Below are 21374 nucleotides of genomic sequence, written 5' to 3'. Positions count from 1 at the left end.
GCGGACGGTAATGCATCGCGCATCACTCCGCTTGTTTGCCAACTGCCAATAAAAGCTAACGAATATAAAGAATATAAATCTTCTTCTTCGTCGTTGTCATCAAGGGCTGGCGGGCTGTTGTATGTTTTCACCAGCGTCGGAGCTTACTGGCTAACCGGCTGAAGTTAATATGGACATACACGTTTTTTATATGGAAGGAACACTATAACAGTAGGCTAAACCTCACCGGCCGGAGAGAGATTCAGAAGCAGCGTCGGACGAACCGCGGACAAGTGTATGCTGCGTTCGTTCACACCAAACGCGAATAGAGCGTCTGGCGCGAGTGATTTCAATGTGAACGTTAACGCGTCTGGAGGTCCTGAATTTTTAGTCCGGCGCGGTAGATGCGAATTCGCCTCATTCGCTCGTCCAGTTTTTTAGGCAGTATAGATTTTTAGGCATTCTATTATCTCAAACAGCCTGGAAAATAGTGCGTTTAGCTGACGTAAATGGGAAAAAAATCTCTGCACAAAAATCCTGATAATCAAGCCGTCATCTGATGAAATCAAATACACATAAGATAAAGACATCTGTGCTGTGATTTCGGCTATACTTGCATGTAAAATTAGAGAAGCAACATAATATCTGTGTTTAACTGAATTAAAGCGCTGCTCCTCTATAGAGAGAGAGAGAGAGAGAGAGAGAGAGGGAGAGGTGTGCGCGTGCTGGGAGAGCACCGGCGATTCTCAGAAACTAAATATGGTTTGGGCGCTTTTTTGAAGAGAGAAAAAATCGCTAAAGGTGTCTGCAATGTCGCTAAGTTGGCAACACTGTGTATCTCCATTTCTCCAACTAGGGGTTGGGCCACGGGTCAAACAGAAAGTAAGCGCTGCGTTAATCGCGCGTTAAAAAAATTAGTGCCGTTAATATGATTTTGCGTTAACGCGTAATTAACGCGTTAACTTTGACAGCCCTAGACCAAACACATCTTTACAGAAGTTCACAATGCTGTTGCAGATGAAATATGCAAATATGTGGATAACATCAAATAAATATATTTTCTTTAGGTTAGATACCGATTATTAATCAAACCCCTTTATCTAAACCTCTCTACTTAACCATTGGACTTACACATCCACCATGTTTGTAGTTTTTAACACTTTTTATTCGTTTTTGTAGTTCTAACCGAATCCTCATCCAACCAGAGCCCGTCTACGGAGAGCCTGGCCACTCCCTATGAAGTCCTATTGTGTCAAATTTTGGTTGTAGTTCCACCAGAGCTCCACTAGGGGCGATCGCCCGAGTGCAAAATTAATGGGAGTCTATGGACGGCTAAATTTGTCTCTTTCACCAAATTGCCGTTGAGAAATCTCAGATTTGATTGTAGGTTTTGTAAGTTCAACATGAGTTATAGGTCGAAAGTTGAATAAACGAGTACTTATGTCCTTTCGATTTCTTCCAGGTTGAGTTGTTGTTGCCCATAACACGCTAGCATTCTGCTAATGAACGCTGATTGGTCAGTGAAGGACTGGTTACGACCAGAGATAGGCTACCGCTTGATGGCATCGTGGCATCTGAAGCGGGACCAGAATGTCTTCAAGCTAAAACTCTTCTAGCACGTGTATTTACCTGTGTCAGCCGTGTTGTCGATGCCTCGAGAGAAAAGAAAGTGCAGAGCGCGAAAGCACCAAAGTGACTGAAGGATTGCCGTGAAGCAGTATCTCTGGTCGTACGATGTGTATGACGTCGTAAGACTTTTTAAAGCAAATAAGTGACTAAAAAATCTAACACCCAGCAATGTGTAATTTCTTTGCATCTCCTTTCGAATACAACATTCAAATTACTAGACAAAAAATTATATCCTGAGAAAATTTTGAGGGGTATAGCTCCATAGACTTCCATTCATATTCTGCACTCGTCCTGTGAGCGCCCTCATATGGAACCAGAGTGGAACTGCAACCAGTTCAGAAGCCGGAAGTTTACTGAGAGTGGCAGTTCTCCCCTTATTAGACATTCTCTGATCCAACATTAAATAAGTTCTGAGCAATATTAGCCGTAAAAAGTTGACCATCCGGGTATCTTTGGAATTCTCATTTCAACAAGATTTGGGACTAATTCTAATTTCGAATACTATTTAGGATGGATAGTATGGGAATTAGGATGCAGCAATTCCTTTTCCCTCTGATTCCTTGGCCAAAGCTGATTCAATTGCACCCTAATTTTCTTGTCCTGAACATTTTTCCACCATTTTTCAGAAAACGTACTTTTTCAAACTTGTCCTAGATGGTTTGTTTTTCGATTTTCACCAAAATTGGCTCAGATCATCTTCAGACCATGCTGGCAAAAAGTTATTAAACCATTTTTGATAAATCAAATCATTCATGAATAACAAGTGACTGTAGCCTATTTGACGAAGAGCTTGTCAAAATGAATGCAAGGCTGTATCTCTGCAACTCTTTAGCGTATTGAGACAAATCTTGGTACATGTCATCACAAGCATGACCAGAAGCTACATACATATGTGCATGTTTTGGCACAGCACAACCTACTGGTCAGGAGATATTTGTTTTTTTTAAATGCTATTTTTGCTTATAAAGTCTTGCCCAAAAATCATAAAACTGGTCTCTTTTGATTCAGTGCAGCATACTGAGTTGAACAATACCCAATTGTCCATATCGGCCACTTTTGAGTTTTAAACACATTAGCGTATCAATAAGAATAGCTTATAACTAGCTATGCCCTGGAGGTACTCAAAAAGTTTCGAGACATCTTGTGGTCGCAATTGTAGTCCACCATTTTGAATTTCGTTGAAAAGCTACTTTTTCGAACTCCAACTAGCACGTTGGTCTGATTATCACCATATTGAGACCATTCTGGCAAAAAGTTACTAAAAGCTTTTTGATTGATTTTTTTGAACAGCATATTTTGTATCTAATGCAAAACATGCCCCATGACAAACTTCATGGGGCCACTGCATAGGCAATATGTCAATGTAAAGAGATATACGGTACTATGCAAGATTACCCAAACTGCTTAGGGACAGTGTCAGTCTGCAAAGCATAAATCTTTCATCTGAATCACTGTGATAAAACATAACAAGTGTAACATAACAGTCAAATAATTCTAAGGGTAGCTGTCAGTTTTAAAAACCCCTGAGGTAACAAAGGAGCAACACTTGTGGTGACAATATATTGCATAAAGAGTCATTGCAGTGAGGAATTTTGTAGCATTTCCTATTAGGACATCTTGATGGGTAAAGTCATAGGCTTGGAATGACAATGGTGTTAATGGAATGCTCATGTGTATTTTCCTTCAGGGGCCAACTCAAAGGGACACATCAGTACCGCACGTCTGTCTGCCAAAAGAAAAACGTTCCCCAAGACCAATGTGCCATCCGTCTGTGTCATCTGGTGTCTACAAGATGGCTGAGTCAGTTTTACAGAAGGACTCTGAGTTTGGCTCTGATGGTGGAGGACTCAAGGATCTGTTATCCCAGGTAAACTCACTACACACTAAGTTTGTTTTCAAAGAACTTTTTGATAAATATGAGCAAAATTACAGCTGTTTAATGTATTAGATTAAATACATGATTGTTGCCACAATCCTTGTAATAGAAACTAGTTTGTGTATATTTTTATATTTTTAAGGTGACCAATGAAGATATAATAATGGCCCATGGATATAGCTTGACTCCGATTCAGAGAGCTGAAAGGACATCCCGTCAGACCAAAACCATTCAAGGCCTTTCACTACTTGCAACCTGGACACCTAAAAAAGAGTATAAAAGATCTAAAATATTTTGTGACATACTGTGGCCAAAAGTATTTGGACACTCAAGCCATACTTATTGAATGCATTTAGTTCAATAACAAACCATCAAAGAAAGTGTCATCTGTGCTTAAATGAAGCGGGCTCTTTATTTTTAATCATTGATATTTAGATTTTTAGTGGATGTATGAAGTCAGTTCACACAGGCCGGATGCCTACACAGGTGTAGTTCATCACATTAACTACGAACATATTCCACTAACCTTTAACAAGCACAAAGTGTCCAATTCTTTTTTTGTTCTATATTGCATAATTTCAAACCTAAAAATTCATTTTTGTGAAAATGCTATCCTTTGTAAAAAAAGAAAGCATACTTTTAAAAAGAGTACCCAATACAGAAATATTATACTTTACATTCGGTTCGCACAAAGTACATCCTAATAATGTTTTCTGACCATTAATGGCATGTAATATGTAATTAAATGAAAATGTATTATGGTTAAATTTATATTAAATGCAATTAGTTGACCTAAGTATACATTAAAATAAACATACTTCTTTAAAGCGTCACAAAATATTATTAAAACATAATGATCTGTAATACACTTGAATTTTAATGCACTTTAAAGTAAAAAAAAAATAAAGTAAACATTAAATGTGTTTTTAAACAAGTACTTAAGTGTGTTAAAAAAGTAATCATGAAAGTGTACTCTCATTAAGTTCACTTAAGTGGCATTCTATTTCATTAACATTATATGTAAGTTCAGTTTTAAATATATATATATATATATATATATATATATATATATATATATACAGTATACTACAAGTGCACATTCAACGCTTATTTTTCACTAGGGATGGTCCTTTTAAAATAGAAGTAGTTTTGATGTTTTGCATATAATGCAACGGCATTCAGACGTTTTTAAGTAAGACGTCAATGTCCAAAAACCTTTGAGGCTGCTATATACTTAGTTTTATGCATTATGACACTGAGGCTCACTAATCTATGTGTTGATATATTGGCATGTTCCACTTGCTATCAGCATGTCAATCTCTCAACGCGTCACTAGCGGAAGAGCGCAGAGGGTGGCCTTGGACGCAAAAGATCATCTAGTTTCACGCTACCTGAGAAGAGCGTCCAAAAGCTGTCATTAGCTCCCCCTCAGCTCTATTTAGGGAGCAGTAACACAGCGAGTAATTGCCCCGTCACTTACTCCACTCATCTGTGCTGCGGGTCTGTCTGGAGCCAGCGCACCCACGCATCCCTCCTCCCAACCTCTCCAGCACTCACCTGAGAGCTGATAACGCAAGATTTACTACCTGCGCGGCTGGACCTGCGCCACTCCCTCGCTCTTGAAAAAGGGCCTTTTAATTACTAGCTTTTCCAGTCACGAGGGTCACTGAAAGGTTTCTGTTGGACGCGGTTGAGAGGGTTTATATGAGAGCCGCCTGCCTACGGGGTAGATGGATAGCGGGGCAGGTTGAAGGTTCCTCCTTACCGTTCAGGAATGTTTCTTTTCAGCGCAGGCAGGGCCAGTGACTTTGGTGTGACCTTCTAGGTCTCTCGTTGAGGCTTAACCGTGCCAGAGTGGGGTGATAAATCTAGCTTGTCACAGGCCTTAGTGAACGAAACGCACGCAATAAATTGGCGCTGTCAGTGGAGCCGTGGGGACGTGGGTGGCGGAGGGCCTCTCCTGCCTGTCTGCAGCTCGCGGAACACAAAGAGCCCACACACAAAGTCAGTTCTTAGGTCGTTTCTCCCGCTGTCTACAGTTCAAACAGTGGTGTGAAGTTATGGCAGAGACGATCTGTGCAAATAGACTGACGCATCATCTTTTTATGGCAGAACACAGGGCCTATATCACATTGACTTGGCACCCAAAATGGTTTACGTTTGAGGTCCAAGAAATGTTCCTGTGAGACCCTAATATTGGATTGATAGACATTTCAGTAATGAAAAAGTCTGAGACCACTGATGGAAATGCTTCTATTTGACTTTAAAAAAAAAAAAAGTATTATTATTCTGATACAGAAAACCTAAGATGTCATGCAATATGAATGTCTGTCTTCTTTTCTTCTGATCACATGATCATGATTCTCATTATCTCAACACTGTACATAACTCACCGTTCTCTCGTCAGCCACAAACCATAATATATATGTTTGGGGTTGGGAAGATATTTGAATGTTTTTAAAATAAGTTTACGTTCAACCAAGGCTGCATTTATTTGACCAAAAATACAATAAAAATGGTAATGCTGTGATATTTAAAAAAAAATTCAATTTAAAGTCACTGTTTTCTTTTTAAATATATTTTAAAATGTTATTTATTCCTGTGATGAAAGGCTTAATTTTCAGCATCAATACTGCAGTCTTCAGTGTCACATGATTCTTCAGAAATCATTCTAATATGCTGATTTGCCGCTTAAGAAACGTTTCATATTATCAATGTTGAAAACAGTTGTGCTGCTTAATATATACTTTTTTTTTTAGGATTCTTTGATGAATAGAAAGGATAGGATAGAAAAATAGAATTATTTTGTGTCATTATAAATGTATTTACTGTCACTTCAATTGAACACATCCTTGCTGAAAAAACATTAAAAAAAAAAAATCAGTAGTAAAGCATGACCTCTTATGTTTTCTGTATTTTGAAGAAATTCAAATACAAAATTCTTTCCCTCTGTTTGTTCTGTCCACAGTGCTGAAGGGTATAAAACCATCCACCATTTGTGTACCACTCCTGCCAGCCAAGTCGTGCCTGTTGAGCTCCAGCTTGCTTCCAGAATCTGCCACACTCAAAAACTGATCACTGCAACAGCACAGTTTAACCAGCAGAGGGCAGCACTTGGACATATATCTGGACATCTTGACATACAGAGGTATAAGCCTGGCTCTTGTTATTTATAAGAGTGATACTTATCAAAGCGCATTGATTATAAATTCAGGTCACCATTTATAATCTGACTCGTTTGAACTCTCCACCTGTTTTAGTCCCTCTTAAGATGCATTCCCATTCCTAAAGATAATTTCGGACGTGATGACGTATCATTAATGCTGTAATACTCATTGTAGGCTGGTGTGTGAAGGTGTTTCTGTTGATTCTACTGGGGTTTCAGCACAGACCGACTGTGTTTCCCACATACCTAAACAGACGTCAGATACTCTGGAGGACTGGCAGAAAATAGCAGAGTATTACGTGGAGAGACCAAGGATTATGATGTGTGGACATTCTGTAAGAAAGATCTATTGTTTTATGACTCACCGTCAGTGACTTTCATCAAAGTGACTAATGCGTGACACTGACAACTCGATCTGTTTAAAACCAAGGCTCTGGTTTTAAGGAAGTACATGAAAAACAAAGGCTGTGATTTATGATTATTAGTGCATTATCAAATATGTAATAAACATTTAGTTAAAACTGACTTTTTATGTCTGTGATCTTCCTTGAATAGCTTATATATAAAACTATAATACAGTTTTAAACTTGTTTATGTTCTTTCAAACACCTAATAAAATAAAATCAAATTATACCTAATTTCTCCCAGGGTACTGGAAATATTCTGTCACTAGATGGCATTAGACACACATTATTTTTCCCAATAGAATTAACAGATGAGTGAAAGATTTTCATATTTTTTATTGTTCAAGTTGGGTTTTTAAATGTAGACTGTTGAGTCAATTCCTCATCAGGCCCTTTGATTATCACTTGAATTATTTGATTTGATTTTAAAAACGGCTCCTTCCAACATCCAGTTATTGTATTTCTTTTTTTGTCATAGGCAACACTGTGTCCCTGTGAGCTCAGAATGTTCTGGAACCCAGCACCTCCTAAATTCATCTGTGCTCCCTGTGTTATGAAAGACACACTTTTCCCCAAATACCAGGTACAGCATGCATCATTACCAGATGGACATGTGCTTCCTTCTCAGTGTGCTGGGACTTTTTAACAGCACCTTTTTTCCCCTGCAGAAATCACTGCATGCCATTCCTGCTTTTACACTGTAGACTTCTGCATTCAGAGAAGAGCCTATAGCAGCCTTTCTCTCTGTTATTATCTTGATTTGAATAGTTCTCTTGTAAGCGCATAATATAAGAAAAACGAGGTGAAGCGTTTTGAGAATAGTCTTGAGTTTAAATACAATTATGAGCACGACGACATGCATATTAACGCCTGTAATTCACATGAATTATAGTTATTAATATTATCTCAAAGATATTTCTTTTTAGCTTGCTCATGCTGGTAATATTAAATTCCTTGTTACCTTCTGATCTGGAAAAATACTAGCGTAAAAAGTTAATTCCAATGTAATTCATTTTTAAACCCAGTTCATCTTTATTAAATTCTGTGTCCTTAGGTAACTCAGCCAGACCTGTGCAAAGAGAATCTGTTGAATCTGTTGGACGAGCACAATGTGGCGGAGTCAGTTAGCCATGTGATGAACGCAGAACAGATTACTTCTGAGGTCTGTTTATTGAATTAACCTTAAATTAGTTTAAGGTGGAAATCCTCCACATACCTGTATGTTACAATACTTGCATTATACACCATGAATCTCTTTATGAACACGCTATTCTGAAATGTATATATATTTATTACAGTGTTTTTATGTATTTTCACTACCATTGAAAGTTAAGGGTCAGTCAGATTTTTGTTTCAATTAATACTTTATTTATTTATATATATATGTAGTCTATGTATGTATGCATGTATATATGTCCCCGGTGTTTGCAAATGAAGTTGAAACTGGATCAAAATGCAGCAGTTTTCAAAATGTATTTTAACAACCACCTAAAAGCAACAATAACGGACAACTGATCTGAACCAAACACAGCGCTTAAATACACAGTGAATTAATCAAAGAAATTAGACACAGCTGCACATAATAATCAGTCAATGAATAACTAAGGTAACTAACAGGAAACTGAACTAAACATGTGAAAAATCACCCAAACACACACAAGAGCAGATAACACGTAACAATATGTGTATTTAATGTTTTTTTAAATACACAAATATTATATATATATATATACAGTAAAAATAGTAATATAATATAAGATATACTCGCAGTAAAAACAGTAATATTGTTAAATAATATTATAATGCATGCATAATACATATTTTTTATTTAAGAAATTGAAAAATATTTTTAGTTTTTGATGCATTCTAGAATGTCACAATGCAGAACACTGCTGTCACTGCTTGAAATGTCAACTCTTCATATTTGTTGTCTCACATACAAAAAAAAAGAGGAAAAAAAATAAGATAAGAAAGAATTTGTTACTTTGCATTCATGTCACTTACTCCAGTGAGTTCTCAAGAGAGTTTTTTTAATACAATTGTGTTGGACATTCTCTAAAAATTTGGCCTTGTCCCCAGGAAAATGTCTCGCCTATTAAGTGTAAGTCTGTGGCAGACTTCAGAACAACAGCCTCACTGACTCTCTCTGGGTTCATCTCAACAGAACAGGTTAAAAACCTTTCCAATTTTTTTTGTTGGAGAATTTTTTCATAAATTCCTTGTACTTTGTATTGGTTAGCCTTGTTTATTTTAATGTAAAGCTAGAGTCTCAGTAATATAACAACAGTACTCTTTCCTGTTCCTTTGGCTATGGCATTTTAGTGTGTTTATATTAAACTGTGTTTATATTACATAAGGTACCTAAAAGTCATTTTTATTCTTTTTACTGTAATATTTGGATACAAGCAGCTCTGTTGCATTGAAACCAGAATTTCACCTCTTGTAATATCCTGTCTCCCCCCGGGGTTTCAGACCAGACGGCCCCGTTCTGCCCCGCACTTAACCCCAGATCCTGAGCCTCGTCTTCAGCTGCAGTCTGACTTCACCAGCCTTTCCCAGGAGCTGGAGCATGTGTGGTGGCAGTGGCAGCAGAACACAAGCTGTGCAGCTCTGGCCAAAGAATCCCCATCCAATGCCAAACAGGCAAAGCCCCAGGAGGTTCACACAGAGCCCAACTCATCAGAGTGGCCCCGCCAGACCCCAGAACACAGGAGGAGGAACCCACACAAAGGCAAAGAGAGGGCAAGGGTGTCCTGTTCCAAACGCAGGGTCACGAAGAGAGGAAAGACACGCAGCTCTGTCAAAACGGCATACGTTTGGAAAAAACTGAGAGAGCCACCACGGACACTAACAAGGTTTTACTTTTGTTATAAAAGCATATCTTTAATTCCAAAACATGAAATTGCATGTAAACCAATGACATAAAATATTCTCTCACAGCATTTTATGATGCAATGCATCTTGTATCTCATAAATGTTCTAGAAGGAACAGTTTTGTACATTATCTTTCTTGAACTTTTGTAAGTCCGCCGTGATGTCTGCATTAATAATGTGTTTATCTTTCTTTTATTCTCTAAAAGGAGCGAGTCTCTGTGTCAGATACCATGGGAGTCCAAAACGTCCAAAGGGCAAGTTTCACCCCTCCTCTGCCTCAGTCTTCCTACGCTCCTAGATTTTGAGAGCTTTGCCACAGGTCGTGGTGGAATACCTGACACTACATCACCCAGAGAGTGGGTCAGAGACATATGGGGCGCCTGGTTCGACAAGGTTTTTCCTCCTCTGGAAAATGTCCAGAGTGCAAGCTCTCTCCCTGCTGGCCTGGAGGAGAACCCGCTTCCACAGGACGAGATCCAGAATCTGGAAAAAGTTGATGTGTCTGAGATCTTGGACAACAGTCTCACTACAGCTGATTTGGAGCATGAAGTGGCCAACCTGACCAAAACTTTGACTGAATGTGGAAACCACGGTTCCTTCGACCGGTGTCGACGTGGAGCACTTTACATTAAACTTGGTTATCTCAACCAGGCCCATGAAGATCTCAATGCTGTAAGCCTTATTTTTTTAATTAGTAATGCATGCTAAGCTGAACATCACTAATACTGATTCTCATAAGATTTCATTCAGTGTTTGTTCATTATTAAATGGTTCATTTCAGAAATCATTATCCAAACCAGAGCAGAACATTCTGCTAATGCAACCTGATTTTCCGCTTAGGTTATCGTGTACTAATGATCGATCTGTTGTTTTTCTGTTTTTAAAGGCCATCTCCCTGGAGCCCCATTTACTGGATGCCTACTGGCACAGGCACAGCATATACCTGCTGAGAAACGACCCCGATAGAGCTCTGGACGATCTAAACGTCATCGTTAAAAACAACAAGAAGCATGCAGGTGTGCGCATGAGTCCCTTTTCATTACCAGACAGCAGGAGAGACAAGATACTGATGCAATACTTGCCAATGCTGTCTGACCTCTGTATTGGGCAAAACCGAACCTGTACGGTTAAAGGGCATGTATCAAAATATAGACATAGACATACTCCAACGATAACAATGCTAAGCTTCCACCCCTGTTCGCACAGACCTTCCTTCAGAACAGGGTTATTATTATTGTCAAATATTTTTGTTAATTGAAATAAAGCTAAAATATAATTATAAATATTAGATGAAAAATGTCATTTAAAGAACATTAGAAATGCTGGCTTGACAACTGAAATAAGTTAAAGCACTAAACTTACTAAATGGAAATAAATAAAAACTAAAAACTGAAATGAAAATAAATTAAACATAAATAATAATATTTAAGAAAATGGCAAACTCAAAAAAATGACAAAATATTTAACTAAAAATAAAACAGAAATCATAAAAATAAAAACCAATTCAAAATATTTATACAATTATAGTATTAATATTTTTTTTAATAATATAAATAATACTAACATAACGCTGATTCAGAATTTGTCATGATCATGATATGAAATTCATGAGCACATTAACACATTATATGCCCACATTATTATATGGCTACGTTTACATTGTCTGGTTTTGAGTTTTACAACTGCGTTTGCTTACTGGTGTGAGTCTTGAAAAGTCCCATTAACACAGCAACTTACCATAGTGTCTCGGATACTGTCTGAGTGAACGTGGTATGGGAGTCGAGTCCGTATCCTCTGACCAGTAACCACAGCAACAGTATCAAAGATGGCAACATCTATGAAACTGAAAAGTATTATCACTTTTTACACGACAAGAGTCCAATCAAGCTGCGAGTTCATACGTCAAGTCTTCATTAAACGACAGCAGTTTTGAAAATGTACGTGTGTGAGTTTGGTTATAGAATGCTGTTATTACTACCATAAATAACTGAACTGTGTGTGACTGTGAACACAACCATATTAAGGACTTAAATACAGGACTGCCAACCGTATTTTGCTGCTGTGTGAATGTGGCCTATAAATTAGCATTATAATATAAGTTCTTCAGTATTTGTCAGCCTGGCCCTGCAGCATAAGCCTACAAAGGTAAAGGTCAGAGAAAGGATGTTAAATTACCATGTAAAAGTCAATTATTATATTTTCTGGTGCACAAAACTTTCTTCAGAACAAAGTGTTGAAGCTCATGCCAATTGTGTTTCAGACGCCTTCATGTCTAAAGCAGAAATCTTCAAACAAAGAGGGGAAACCGCACTGGCTGCATTTAGCTACACCCAAGCCATCAAAGTCAAGCCAGATGATGCAGAGATATACTTTAAAAGGGCAAAGATGTATGAGAAGATGGGCGAAGTATTGATGGCCATGGAAGACTACTCCAAAGTAAGCCCTATGAAACAATATAAATACTGTAGATTTGAATTTACAGAAGGAAATACCAGTGCTTACAAGGTGATGTTAGACCAATCACAATTAACTATGCAAATATTACTTAAAAAAAATATTATTTTGAACATTAATTGTCATAATTGTGGTAATTTACCTTGGTTACATTTGCATTGATCTTCTGAGATAAAAGAGTTTATATACAGAAAAATACTCTAACTTCTGTAAAGTCGAAACTTCTTTAATTCTCCAAAGACCACATATTAAAATGTGGCCTTAAAAAACAACAATGAATCTGAGTTATGAAAGATAGAGTATATTTTTATAGTGCAATACGCTCTTTTAACTTTTATAAACAATAACCACATTTACATGCCAGCAAAGCCAATTCAATGTCCAGAAATTTGACATAAAAAATAACACAATGAGGTAACACAATGCATTTTCTTGATTTTGATCTGTTTTATGTTTTATTAATTCATTAATATATTTATTTGTTATGCTTTTTATATTCTGACCTGTAAAGCACTTTGAGCTACATTTTATACAGTATATGAAAGGTGCTGTACAATTAAATGTATTATCAAATAATAATAAATATTATTATTATTAAAATGTATTTTTATATTATTCTCAAGCATCCGAAAAATACCGCCAAGAGATGTTAAACTGTTGAACGCTTGTTCCTGGCTGCGTGTAGCACCTGCATTTCCTTTTTGCAGTCAGATATTGACTGTTTATGCAGCACATTTCGGCATGAATTATTTTGTAAAACCTGTCAGAAAGTGATACAGGCTTCACAAAAAGGCTGTTTTTGAAAGACGAGAGAGATAAAATCATCCTGGGCAAGAGAACTGCAATTTGAAGGGGATGTTTCTTAAAAGCACAGCACTAAAAAACGATTTAATTTGGGGTCAGAGAGAAGGTGGGAAATGGTTTTTGAAAAAAACTAAACTAAAAACACAAAAAAAGCACTGCTCATTATTTGTGTTTCAAGTACTGTAAGAAGTTTTTTTATAAATTATTGTATGCACACTTTAAGGGCTCTATTTGTCTGGTTTTAGGCTTGGTGGACAGAATTAGTTAGTTTTACTGTCGGCGGGCACATCATGCACTCTATATATGAATCCATGGTTTGTTTGAGTTCACAAATGAGCACTGATATTGTTGATTATAGACCGTTGTTCTAAATAGCTGCATAATAATTTACTTCAATGATTGCAGTATACATGAAACATGGAAGATTTCAAAATAAACCCTTTTTGACCACCAGACCTTCACTATCGACTCAACAAGGACAGATGCAATGATGGCCCATGGAATACAGCACTTCAAGAGCTATAAATGGATGGTGGCCTTGGAAGACTTCACCTTACTGCTAAAGCAAGAACCTGGGAATGCTATAGCCAGGTCAGTATTATTATGAGGATTATATACAGGGGTGCGCATGTGTGGTAAAAAATAAACAAGCAGCAGAAAAAGTGGGAGGGAAGCACTTCTGAGTACCAATATTTTTGGGGACAAGGACAATATTTTTTATCTCTGGTAAGATAGCAATCATGATGATAAGTGTGTTCATTAATTATTAGGTGTGCAACCGATCCCATGGTTCGACACACACATGTGATTCGCGGATTAACTCGTAAGTTTAACAATCATAGAGTGAAAGTTTATAATTTGAACGTGTTTTGTCTTGCCAATTTACACATTCAAATGATTTTTAACGCGGAAGAAGAGGAGAAAATCGGGACTCATGCACTGTTATCTGTGCGCACAGACTCTCACACGCAGAAAGAGAGAGAGAGGCGCTACTCTTTCGCGTTTACTTGTGCTTGAACAGAAAACATACACACAAAATTATGTCAAAATACCCATGTCAGCAAGTATTCTCTCGGTTATGTCTTAAGTGAACAGTTGAGAAAGAAACCAGATGTGTATCAGTGTATTCGGTCCATGCATTCGGTCTTAAAGTAACAGCAGCCTAATATTCCTGATGTTGTCTGTGTCATTAATGTTAATAAAATAGAAAAATACAGCTTTAACAAAGATTAACCTATATTTCATTTCTACAGTGAACAAATAGTAAGTTTTGCGTAATTTTGACAGCTCCGGGGTAATTTTGTGAAAACTACAGAGTGCACTTCAGCATACAGTTGGATCAGTTATTAACCAAACACTTACTGTAAGAGTAGGATTTTTCTTACTGAAAATGGCATTGTACTTTTTCTTCTCTTTAAAGTGCATTATGGTAAAACTGGAACAATATGGCAACAGCCTTCTTACTTGTAGGTGTCAGCATTTGCTTCCGGGCGGTTGGGAAGAAGGTGCTCTTTGTTCTCCATCTTCTAAATCAATTGACGGAACGGCCCCTCCGTTTGGAGTAAAACATTGTATTCATAGTCATCCAGTTTGAAATAGAGGTTTTTCAGATTATCCCAATGCACTGGATCCTTCACTGGAAACCGAAAATAACTCACTCCTGTTAAACCTTTACTCTTTGAATTCTTGCACCCGGGAACAATACACGTCAACACCTTTGTAACTAAAAGTTTGCTACGAACAGTTGTATTTCCTATATGTGATATTTGACACTGGTCGAGAAAGCGTTTTTGCCAGTGGTGAATTACCCCTTTGTTTTCCACTAAATATAATTACCTTACATCTATGGTGATGTGTGAATCCAATTATATGTTTTTCACTCAATGCAGAACATACAGAGGAAGGATCTATTCCAAGCTGGGTCAGTTTGAGAAGTCTATCGAGGACTTTTCTCTGGCTGTGCACTGGGATCCCAGTGATTGGTTGGCGTTTTACCACAGAGGCTGTCTGCTGAGGAAGATAATGCCTGATAAGGCCTTAAGGGATCTCAGCACATCTGGTAATGCACATGCTTGATATACCACATGTAAATTTTCACAGTTTCTCCGTATAATGATGCCGTACCAACGTTTTGAGAGCCTTGGGCATTTTTAAGTGAAGGTCTGTCACTTTATGTTGAGAACACAGTAGGAAAGGTAATATTACAAATGGTTTGCTCAACACTTCATTTTAGTTCGAAATTTACACATGGGTGTCTTTCATGGATTTTTTTCTTCTTCCAGGAAGCCCATAGGAAAGAAAAAGTCAGAAACACAATCTCTTTAATATCTCTGTTTCTTCTAAACAGCAATGAGATTGCGTCTACTTCTCAGTCATTTATAAATGTGTCACTTCTAGGGCCGCAAAACAAAATGTCTCGAACTGTGCTCAGATTTGGCATGATCTGAAGTCTGCACTGAAAAGTCAAGATTTTAATATGAATATAAACATTTCACACTTAAATGATCTGAACTATGCCATCCAGATCTATTTTATATTGCTATCTATTGTAACTCACTGTATGTAAAAAAAAAAACAGACAAAGTTGATAATGTTCAAGTATGGGCAGTCAGATGTTCATAGTGTCATATACATGCAGATTTCTGAATGACCCATTTTTTGTTTTTTGTTTAGATTTCATAAATAGTGGGAGGGAAATCCTGTTTTCTGTTATGTCTTTGATCTAAATCTTTAAATGAAGCCATTCTACACACAATTAAACACGATCAACGGGCCCATTCTTTTAACATCTCATCACAGACAGCTGCATCTGTTGAGTCAGTCATATGAGGATGTTGATATCACTACTCAGCCAGGAGAACAAATAAGAGCCTTATATTTGGCAACTGTAATCTGCTGCATTGATCTCTGAAGCTTACAGGAATATTTTGTCCGTGTTGTCTCCTGCAAACTGAACAGCTTCATCAGTAAAGTGTTCCACACTGCCTACCTAAGCACCTCGTGCAGTGTAACAGGATCGTAGGCGTGAGTAGAGTTTCGGCACTGAGACTATTTTTGCGACACATAGCATGCAGAAAATGCACTTTAAGCCAATTTATCAACACAATCCTTTGCAGTATATGAAGCAATATAAAATAGCAAACCAGTCATCCATTGTTGTCAGGCTTGATGCAAGTTCCACATGTTGACAAACTAGCAGCACTTTGAAATCCATTCCATGTGGATTAATGACATTTTTGAAGTAAATGTAAATTCAATGTTGATCAACCTTGTAATAATTCTGAAAGAAAAACTCTCAATATTTGATATTTTATTGCAGTTATTAAAATAAAAAACTCAAAGCAGCAATCCATAAATCACTTTATTTTTGTGTATGGAGCCACGCAGCACTGTATTGCATATTGGCAGACACTTTGAAAGATAATGAAAGTGGTACATTTGAGATCCTCAGAGACCATATGCCTTCAGATATATATGCCAGCACTTTGTGCTGAGAAGTCAGAAAAAAAGCCAGATCATCTCATTAGCCATGTTTTATCTGTATATGTGTGTGTGTCATAGTTCTCATCAATGACAGTGCAGAAAACCTGAGCGCGTTCCTACACCGCGGTCTGGTCTACACGACGCTCCGGCACTGGCGGCAAGCTATGGCTGACTTTGAAGTCGTGATCAAACTCGACAGGTGATTTCCCCGGCCTCCTCCGCTCTGTGGCGTAAAGACCTTCATTTTCTTTTGTTGAAAAGTGCACCAAAGGCTTGCCATAGTTGAGGATACGTTTACTGAAGCTTGAAATTCACCTTTCAAAAGATTTTTTCTTTGTAAAAAGTGACAGTCTCTGAGCAGCTGTGAGTTAAGCTAAAATCAATTAAATTTGATCCAAGTCATCATCTCTCCTCTCTGTGTGCACCTCTCTGACGTCACAGCAGAACTGCAGCTGTTGCTCATGTCAGTTTGGGACTGATCTGCATGCTGAAGATGGACCGAAATAATGAGGCCATCAAAAGGTTCAGTAATGCTTTGAAAGCAGACCCCACCCATGTAAAAGCCTACGTATGCCGGGCCAGAGCCTATTACAATGTAAGGGGATGTTGGATGATTTGGAGTGCCATATAAAAAAAAAATGTTTTATTAATGTATTCATTTTACAATAAAAAATCATCACTGTTGTGTATAGTTGTGGTTATGGCCCTAATAACTTTGGTGTGTGTTTGGTGCTATGTATATGAGTGATACGTCAAATCATGCGGCTTGTTTAGCAGATGTGTTTCTAAACAACTGCATTTATGATTTAACCTGGTTTCACATTTGATTTCTTCATTTTTAATTTTTTAATTTAATAGTACAATAGCTGGTTCTTATTTTTAAGTGGCACTCCTTGTGCATAATATTAATTTTGGATTATGAATATTTCAATGTAGATTTGTATTTACTAAATTAAACTAGTGAACTTGTATTTTTCACAGGTGAATAATCTGAGTAGAGCGGTGAAGGATTTGACTCGAGCCATACATATGAAGCCAGACGCTTATGATCTGCACATCATGAGGTTATTTGGACATACAACTGTTTGGTCGAGTTTGCATGTCCTTGATTCTTTTATTATTTCTCTTGAGTTTGCTGCATGGTTCTTTGGAGACTAAAAATGTTTTTTATTTGGTGAATATTGATATAGAATAAAGTTGTTTGAATTTCTTGTTTCTTATTTTAGAGGGAAGTACTTGTATGAAATGAAAAAAATTGACATGGCTAGCCTCTGCATACGGTATGCAGCAGAAATGAAAACAGGTAATGATCATATAAAGTTAATATAACTTTAAGGAAAATTGCAAGCATACTTTTAGTTCCTGAAAGATCTAAACTCTTGTCACTTGCTATCTTTTAATGGGGCCATGACATGAGAAATTTGCCTTGATGTTTTGACATATAAGAGGTCTTTGTATCAGTAAAACATCATGCAAGTTTCATAGATTAAATTTGCCTTCTCATTATATACAAAGTATGAATTTAACCAAGCTCTAAAATTGCCTCATTACATTTGCATATGACTGCCCCCACAGCTAGACATTAACGAATAGTTAGACATCATCACACAATAGGCCCTCCCACTGGCATTCAGTTGCAAAGAAAAGTTTGCAAAGAAACTTAGGTCACACTTTAGTTTGGGGTTACAAATCTTCAGTATTAAGTAAGACTTTTCCCTCAATAAACTCCTAAAATGTACTTCTTATTAATAGTTAGTAATGTTGTAGTGGTTAAGTTTAGGTATCGGGTAGGATTATGTACCTAAACTCTTGTAAGATGAAGATGAAAAAAATGTATGCACATTTTGATGGAAAGAACATTTCAACATGTATTTCCATCAAGAGGTGCATCCACTTTTTGGTGACCGGGCAGTGTATATAAACCTGAAGGAATAAAAAAATCCATGTCATGACCACTTTAATGAGCATCATTAAATCTTGTTAGTCCACTTGGCTCAACTGAAGTTGAAATAAACCTAGCAGGGAAATGTGGTTTATGTTGCCATTACAACAACTAGACCAAGCTGTAAACCTCTCCTTCTTTCTGTCACAGCTCTGGGTTTATCACCGGTCCAGCAAGCTGCCATCCAATTGTTCCTGGGGAATGATGCCAATGCCATAGTCTGTCTCGAGGAAGCGGTCGATACATGCCCTTCTCCTCCACACCTCATTCTTCTCGGGAGGACGTTGATAAGGGAACACAGGTTCACAGTGAGTCCGAGGCCCTTGCAGGTCTCAGTCATGCTCTGTCTGGCAGAACAAAGCCAGCAAAACACCAAACAAACTTCTCCAAAGACACCAACACACACAAGTGATTATTAGTAATACTTTTTTCCGGCAGTTTTAGAAGTACACTAAAGTGATAAATTAGAGGATGGGCATTTGTTTTTGCAGTTATATACACTACTGTTCAAACTTTTTTCAGTTTTTTTTTTCAGTTCGTTTTTGAAAAAAATCTCTTATGCTCAACAAGGCTTTATTTATTTGATCAGAAATACTATAAAACAGTAGTATTGTGAAATATCATTACAATTTATAGGGGCTATATGTAGAATTCAGAAACCCTTGTTATTAGGGACACCGGTGGCCGTTAAGTGAACTGCAGCCAAAAGAGTGAACGTCATTGAATGCCTCGATATACTCATGTCGAAGTTCTTTTTCATTCTTTGCTTAGAAGTAAAAAGAAGTTGAAAATGCCTTTGCAGCGATATGCTTTTAACAAACATCCAGGCGATGTCCACACTGCTGAGAGTGACTTTAAATTAATATGTAAATATGTGCTGTGCGCTTTCCTCTCGATTAAAGCAATAAGCCCCAAGAGGCCGTGGTTTATTGTTAATTTAGACCAGCTTAAAGGCATTATCATGCCTTAAAGCCCCATAGTTGTAAACCACGGCTTCACAGGGCTTATTGCTTTTATAAAATGGTTAGTCCATAAAAACTTTTATTTTAATGAGGTCACAGGTTTATGTTTGTAGAGTCTAATCAAGGACCGGAACTATCTGTTTTATAAAACCAAAAAAACACAACAAAAATGACAGCGGTGAGAAAACGGCAGTTAAGAAAGCATGTGATCATAGGGATGTGGTTATGTTTGCACAACCTCTGCAATTCACTGGCATCATGACTATTTATGAGGTCATTAAAATAACACCAGTTTGATTATGAAGTATATTTTAGACTATAGACTACAGTCAGGTGAAAAAGAAAGGACGTCGTTTTGAATTCTATGGTTTTATGTATCAGGACATAATAAAAAAAACATCTGGTCCATGGCAGAATGAACAACAACACATAACATATTTCACCATGTCTTTATTGAACAAAAACTAGGCCAAAATGGAAAAGAGATGCGTGACAAACTAAGTACACCCTTACTGCTTCCGTAGGAATTAAGAGGGTAAGTTACATTAAATGTCTTATTATGTAATTGATCATCAGCAAGTGTGATCACCTCTATAAACCACCTCGCTGGTCTGGAGCATTCAGGTGTGTTTTAACACAATGCCAAGTAAGATATTATAGGTATTATCTTTCAGCGTTCTATGACTTCCATTACCTCTGATAAAGTATCTTTTTGTTTGTCTGTTTATCTATCAATGCTGCAAGTTTTCCAGGGTTTATATTCTGTCATACACAGGAAGCAGTGGACAGTTTCAGGAAGGCCCTGTCACGTCTGGGTACCAATACAACTAAACTCAAAACTGCACAAGAGGCTGCGGAGGTCTTTTATCTTATCGGCGTATGCTACATGACACAAACGCTTTCGTTACAGGTAATAAAATTAACAGTAAAGTCAACATTAACCCAATTTACCCTATTCACTTTCTTAATGCACGTTTCTGAGTACCGGTATTATTATGCGTGTATCAAATCCAAAAAGGATAATAGAGAAGTAGCATTTTATCATTCTAAAGATGTGATGGTTAAGACCCCTTTTTTAATTTAGGAGTGTGAAGACTCTCTCCTCCTCCAGGCTTTGGATGCTTTTAACAGCACTCTGAGCATGAACCCAGACCATGCTGAGGCTCGCCATCAGAGAGGCTTGTGCCGCGTGCATCTACGAGACTCCACGGGTGTTCAGGACTTTAACAGAGCACTCCAAATCAACCCCAACCTCTATCAGGTACACCTTAATTCAAACTCAATGCTTGGTCTGTCTAAACTGATATTATTCTGTTCATCATCATATTCCAATGTTCAGATTTAAAACACGTTTTTCTTTTTCAAGGTGCACCTAAGCCGAGCTGCCCTTTATGGGGCCGAAGGACGATATGCAAAGGCTGTACTCGACTGTAATGAAGCTATCAGGATCCAACCCAAGTGTGTCAGAGCATACTTGTATAAAGGAGCTCTTAAATTCTATTTGAAAGTTAGTAAAAATAGCACCGTTCTGAGCTTAATTATCTCTCACTTGAGGCTGATGCTCTCTATGATATTTGAGAGAAATATGGTGCATTTGTCATTTTGTTTTAGGCGTACAAGAGTGCAGTGGAGGACCTGACAATGGCGATTCATATCGACAGCACCTGTTCATTTGCTTACTACAACCGCGCCATATGCTCTCAGGAACTGCGGGATTATGAGCTGGTGACGTTGTTTCTTTTCATCCGCTTTTTCAAATGAGCAATGTATGCGGGATCATATATACAGAAACGTATACAAA

General features: G+C 37.5%; 1 protein-coding gene across 8 annotated transcripts in view; it reads left to right on the top strand.

The window, feature by feature from the left end:
- The window catches only part of ttc6 (tetratricopeptide repeat domain 6), a 38100-nt gene that overhangs the window by 6169 nt on the left and 10557 nt on the right, over nucleotides 1–21374 (top strand). For 4 of the 8 annotated variants that reach the window (XM_079634110.1, XM_079634112.1, XM_079634109.1 and 1 more), the window contains 22 exons: nucleotides 3296–3475; nucleotides 3627–3757; nucleotides 6453–6632; nucleotides 6826–6985; nucleotides 7533–7637; nucleotides 8109–8216; nucleotides 9134–9223; nucleotides 9527–9909; nucleotides 10135–10600; nucleotides 10815–10944; nucleotides 12189–12364; nucleotides 13641–13777; nucleotides 15076–15245; nucleotides 16748–16868; nucleotides 17111–17264; nucleotides 17651–17733; nucleotides 17896–17972; nucleotides 18762–18919; nucleotides 20349–20483; nucleotides 20658–20834; nucleotides 20940–21080; nucleotides 21185–21298. In XM_079634110.1, the coding sequence (XP_079490236.1) occupies nucleotides 3296–3475; nucleotides 3627–3757; nucleotides 6453–6632; nucleotides 6826–6985; nucleotides 7533–7637; nucleotides 8109–8216; nucleotides 9134–9223; nucleotides 9527–9909; nucleotides 10135–10600; nucleotides 10815–10944; nucleotides 12189–12364; nucleotides 13641–13777; nucleotides 15076–15245; nucleotides 16748–16868; nucleotides 17111–17264; nucleotides 17651–17733; nucleotides 17896–17972; nucleotides 18762–18919; nucleotides 20349–20483; nucleotides 20658–20834; nucleotides 20940–21080; nucleotides 21185–21298 (3576 nt within the window). Of the gene's footprint in view, nucleotides 1–3295; nucleotides 3476–3600; nucleotides 3758–6452; nucleotides 6633–6825; nucleotides 6986–7532; nucleotides 7638–8108; nucleotides 8217–9133; nucleotides 9224–9526; nucleotides 9910–10134; nucleotides 10601–10814; nucleotides 10945–12188; nucleotides 12365–13640; nucleotides 13778–15075; nucleotides 15246–16747; nucleotides 16869–17110; nucleotides 17265–17650; nucleotides 17734–17895; nucleotides 17973–18761; nucleotides 18920–20348; nucleotides 20484–20657; nucleotides 20835–20939; nucleotides 21081–21184; nucleotides 21299–21374 lie in introns of those variants that run through there. The other 4 variants (XM_079634114.1, XM_079634115.1, XM_079634113.1 and 1 more) reach the window with 3 other exon arrangements.

Source organism: Phoxinus phoxinus, assembly GCF_949152265.1.
Source record: "Phoxinus phoxinus genome assembly, chromosome: 13".
Taxonomy (NCBI): Eukaryota; Metazoa; Chordata; class Actinopteri; order Cypriniformes; family Leuciscidae; genus Phoxinus; species Phoxinus phoxinus.
This window is presented reverse-complemented; position numbering and strand designations above follow the sequence as displayed.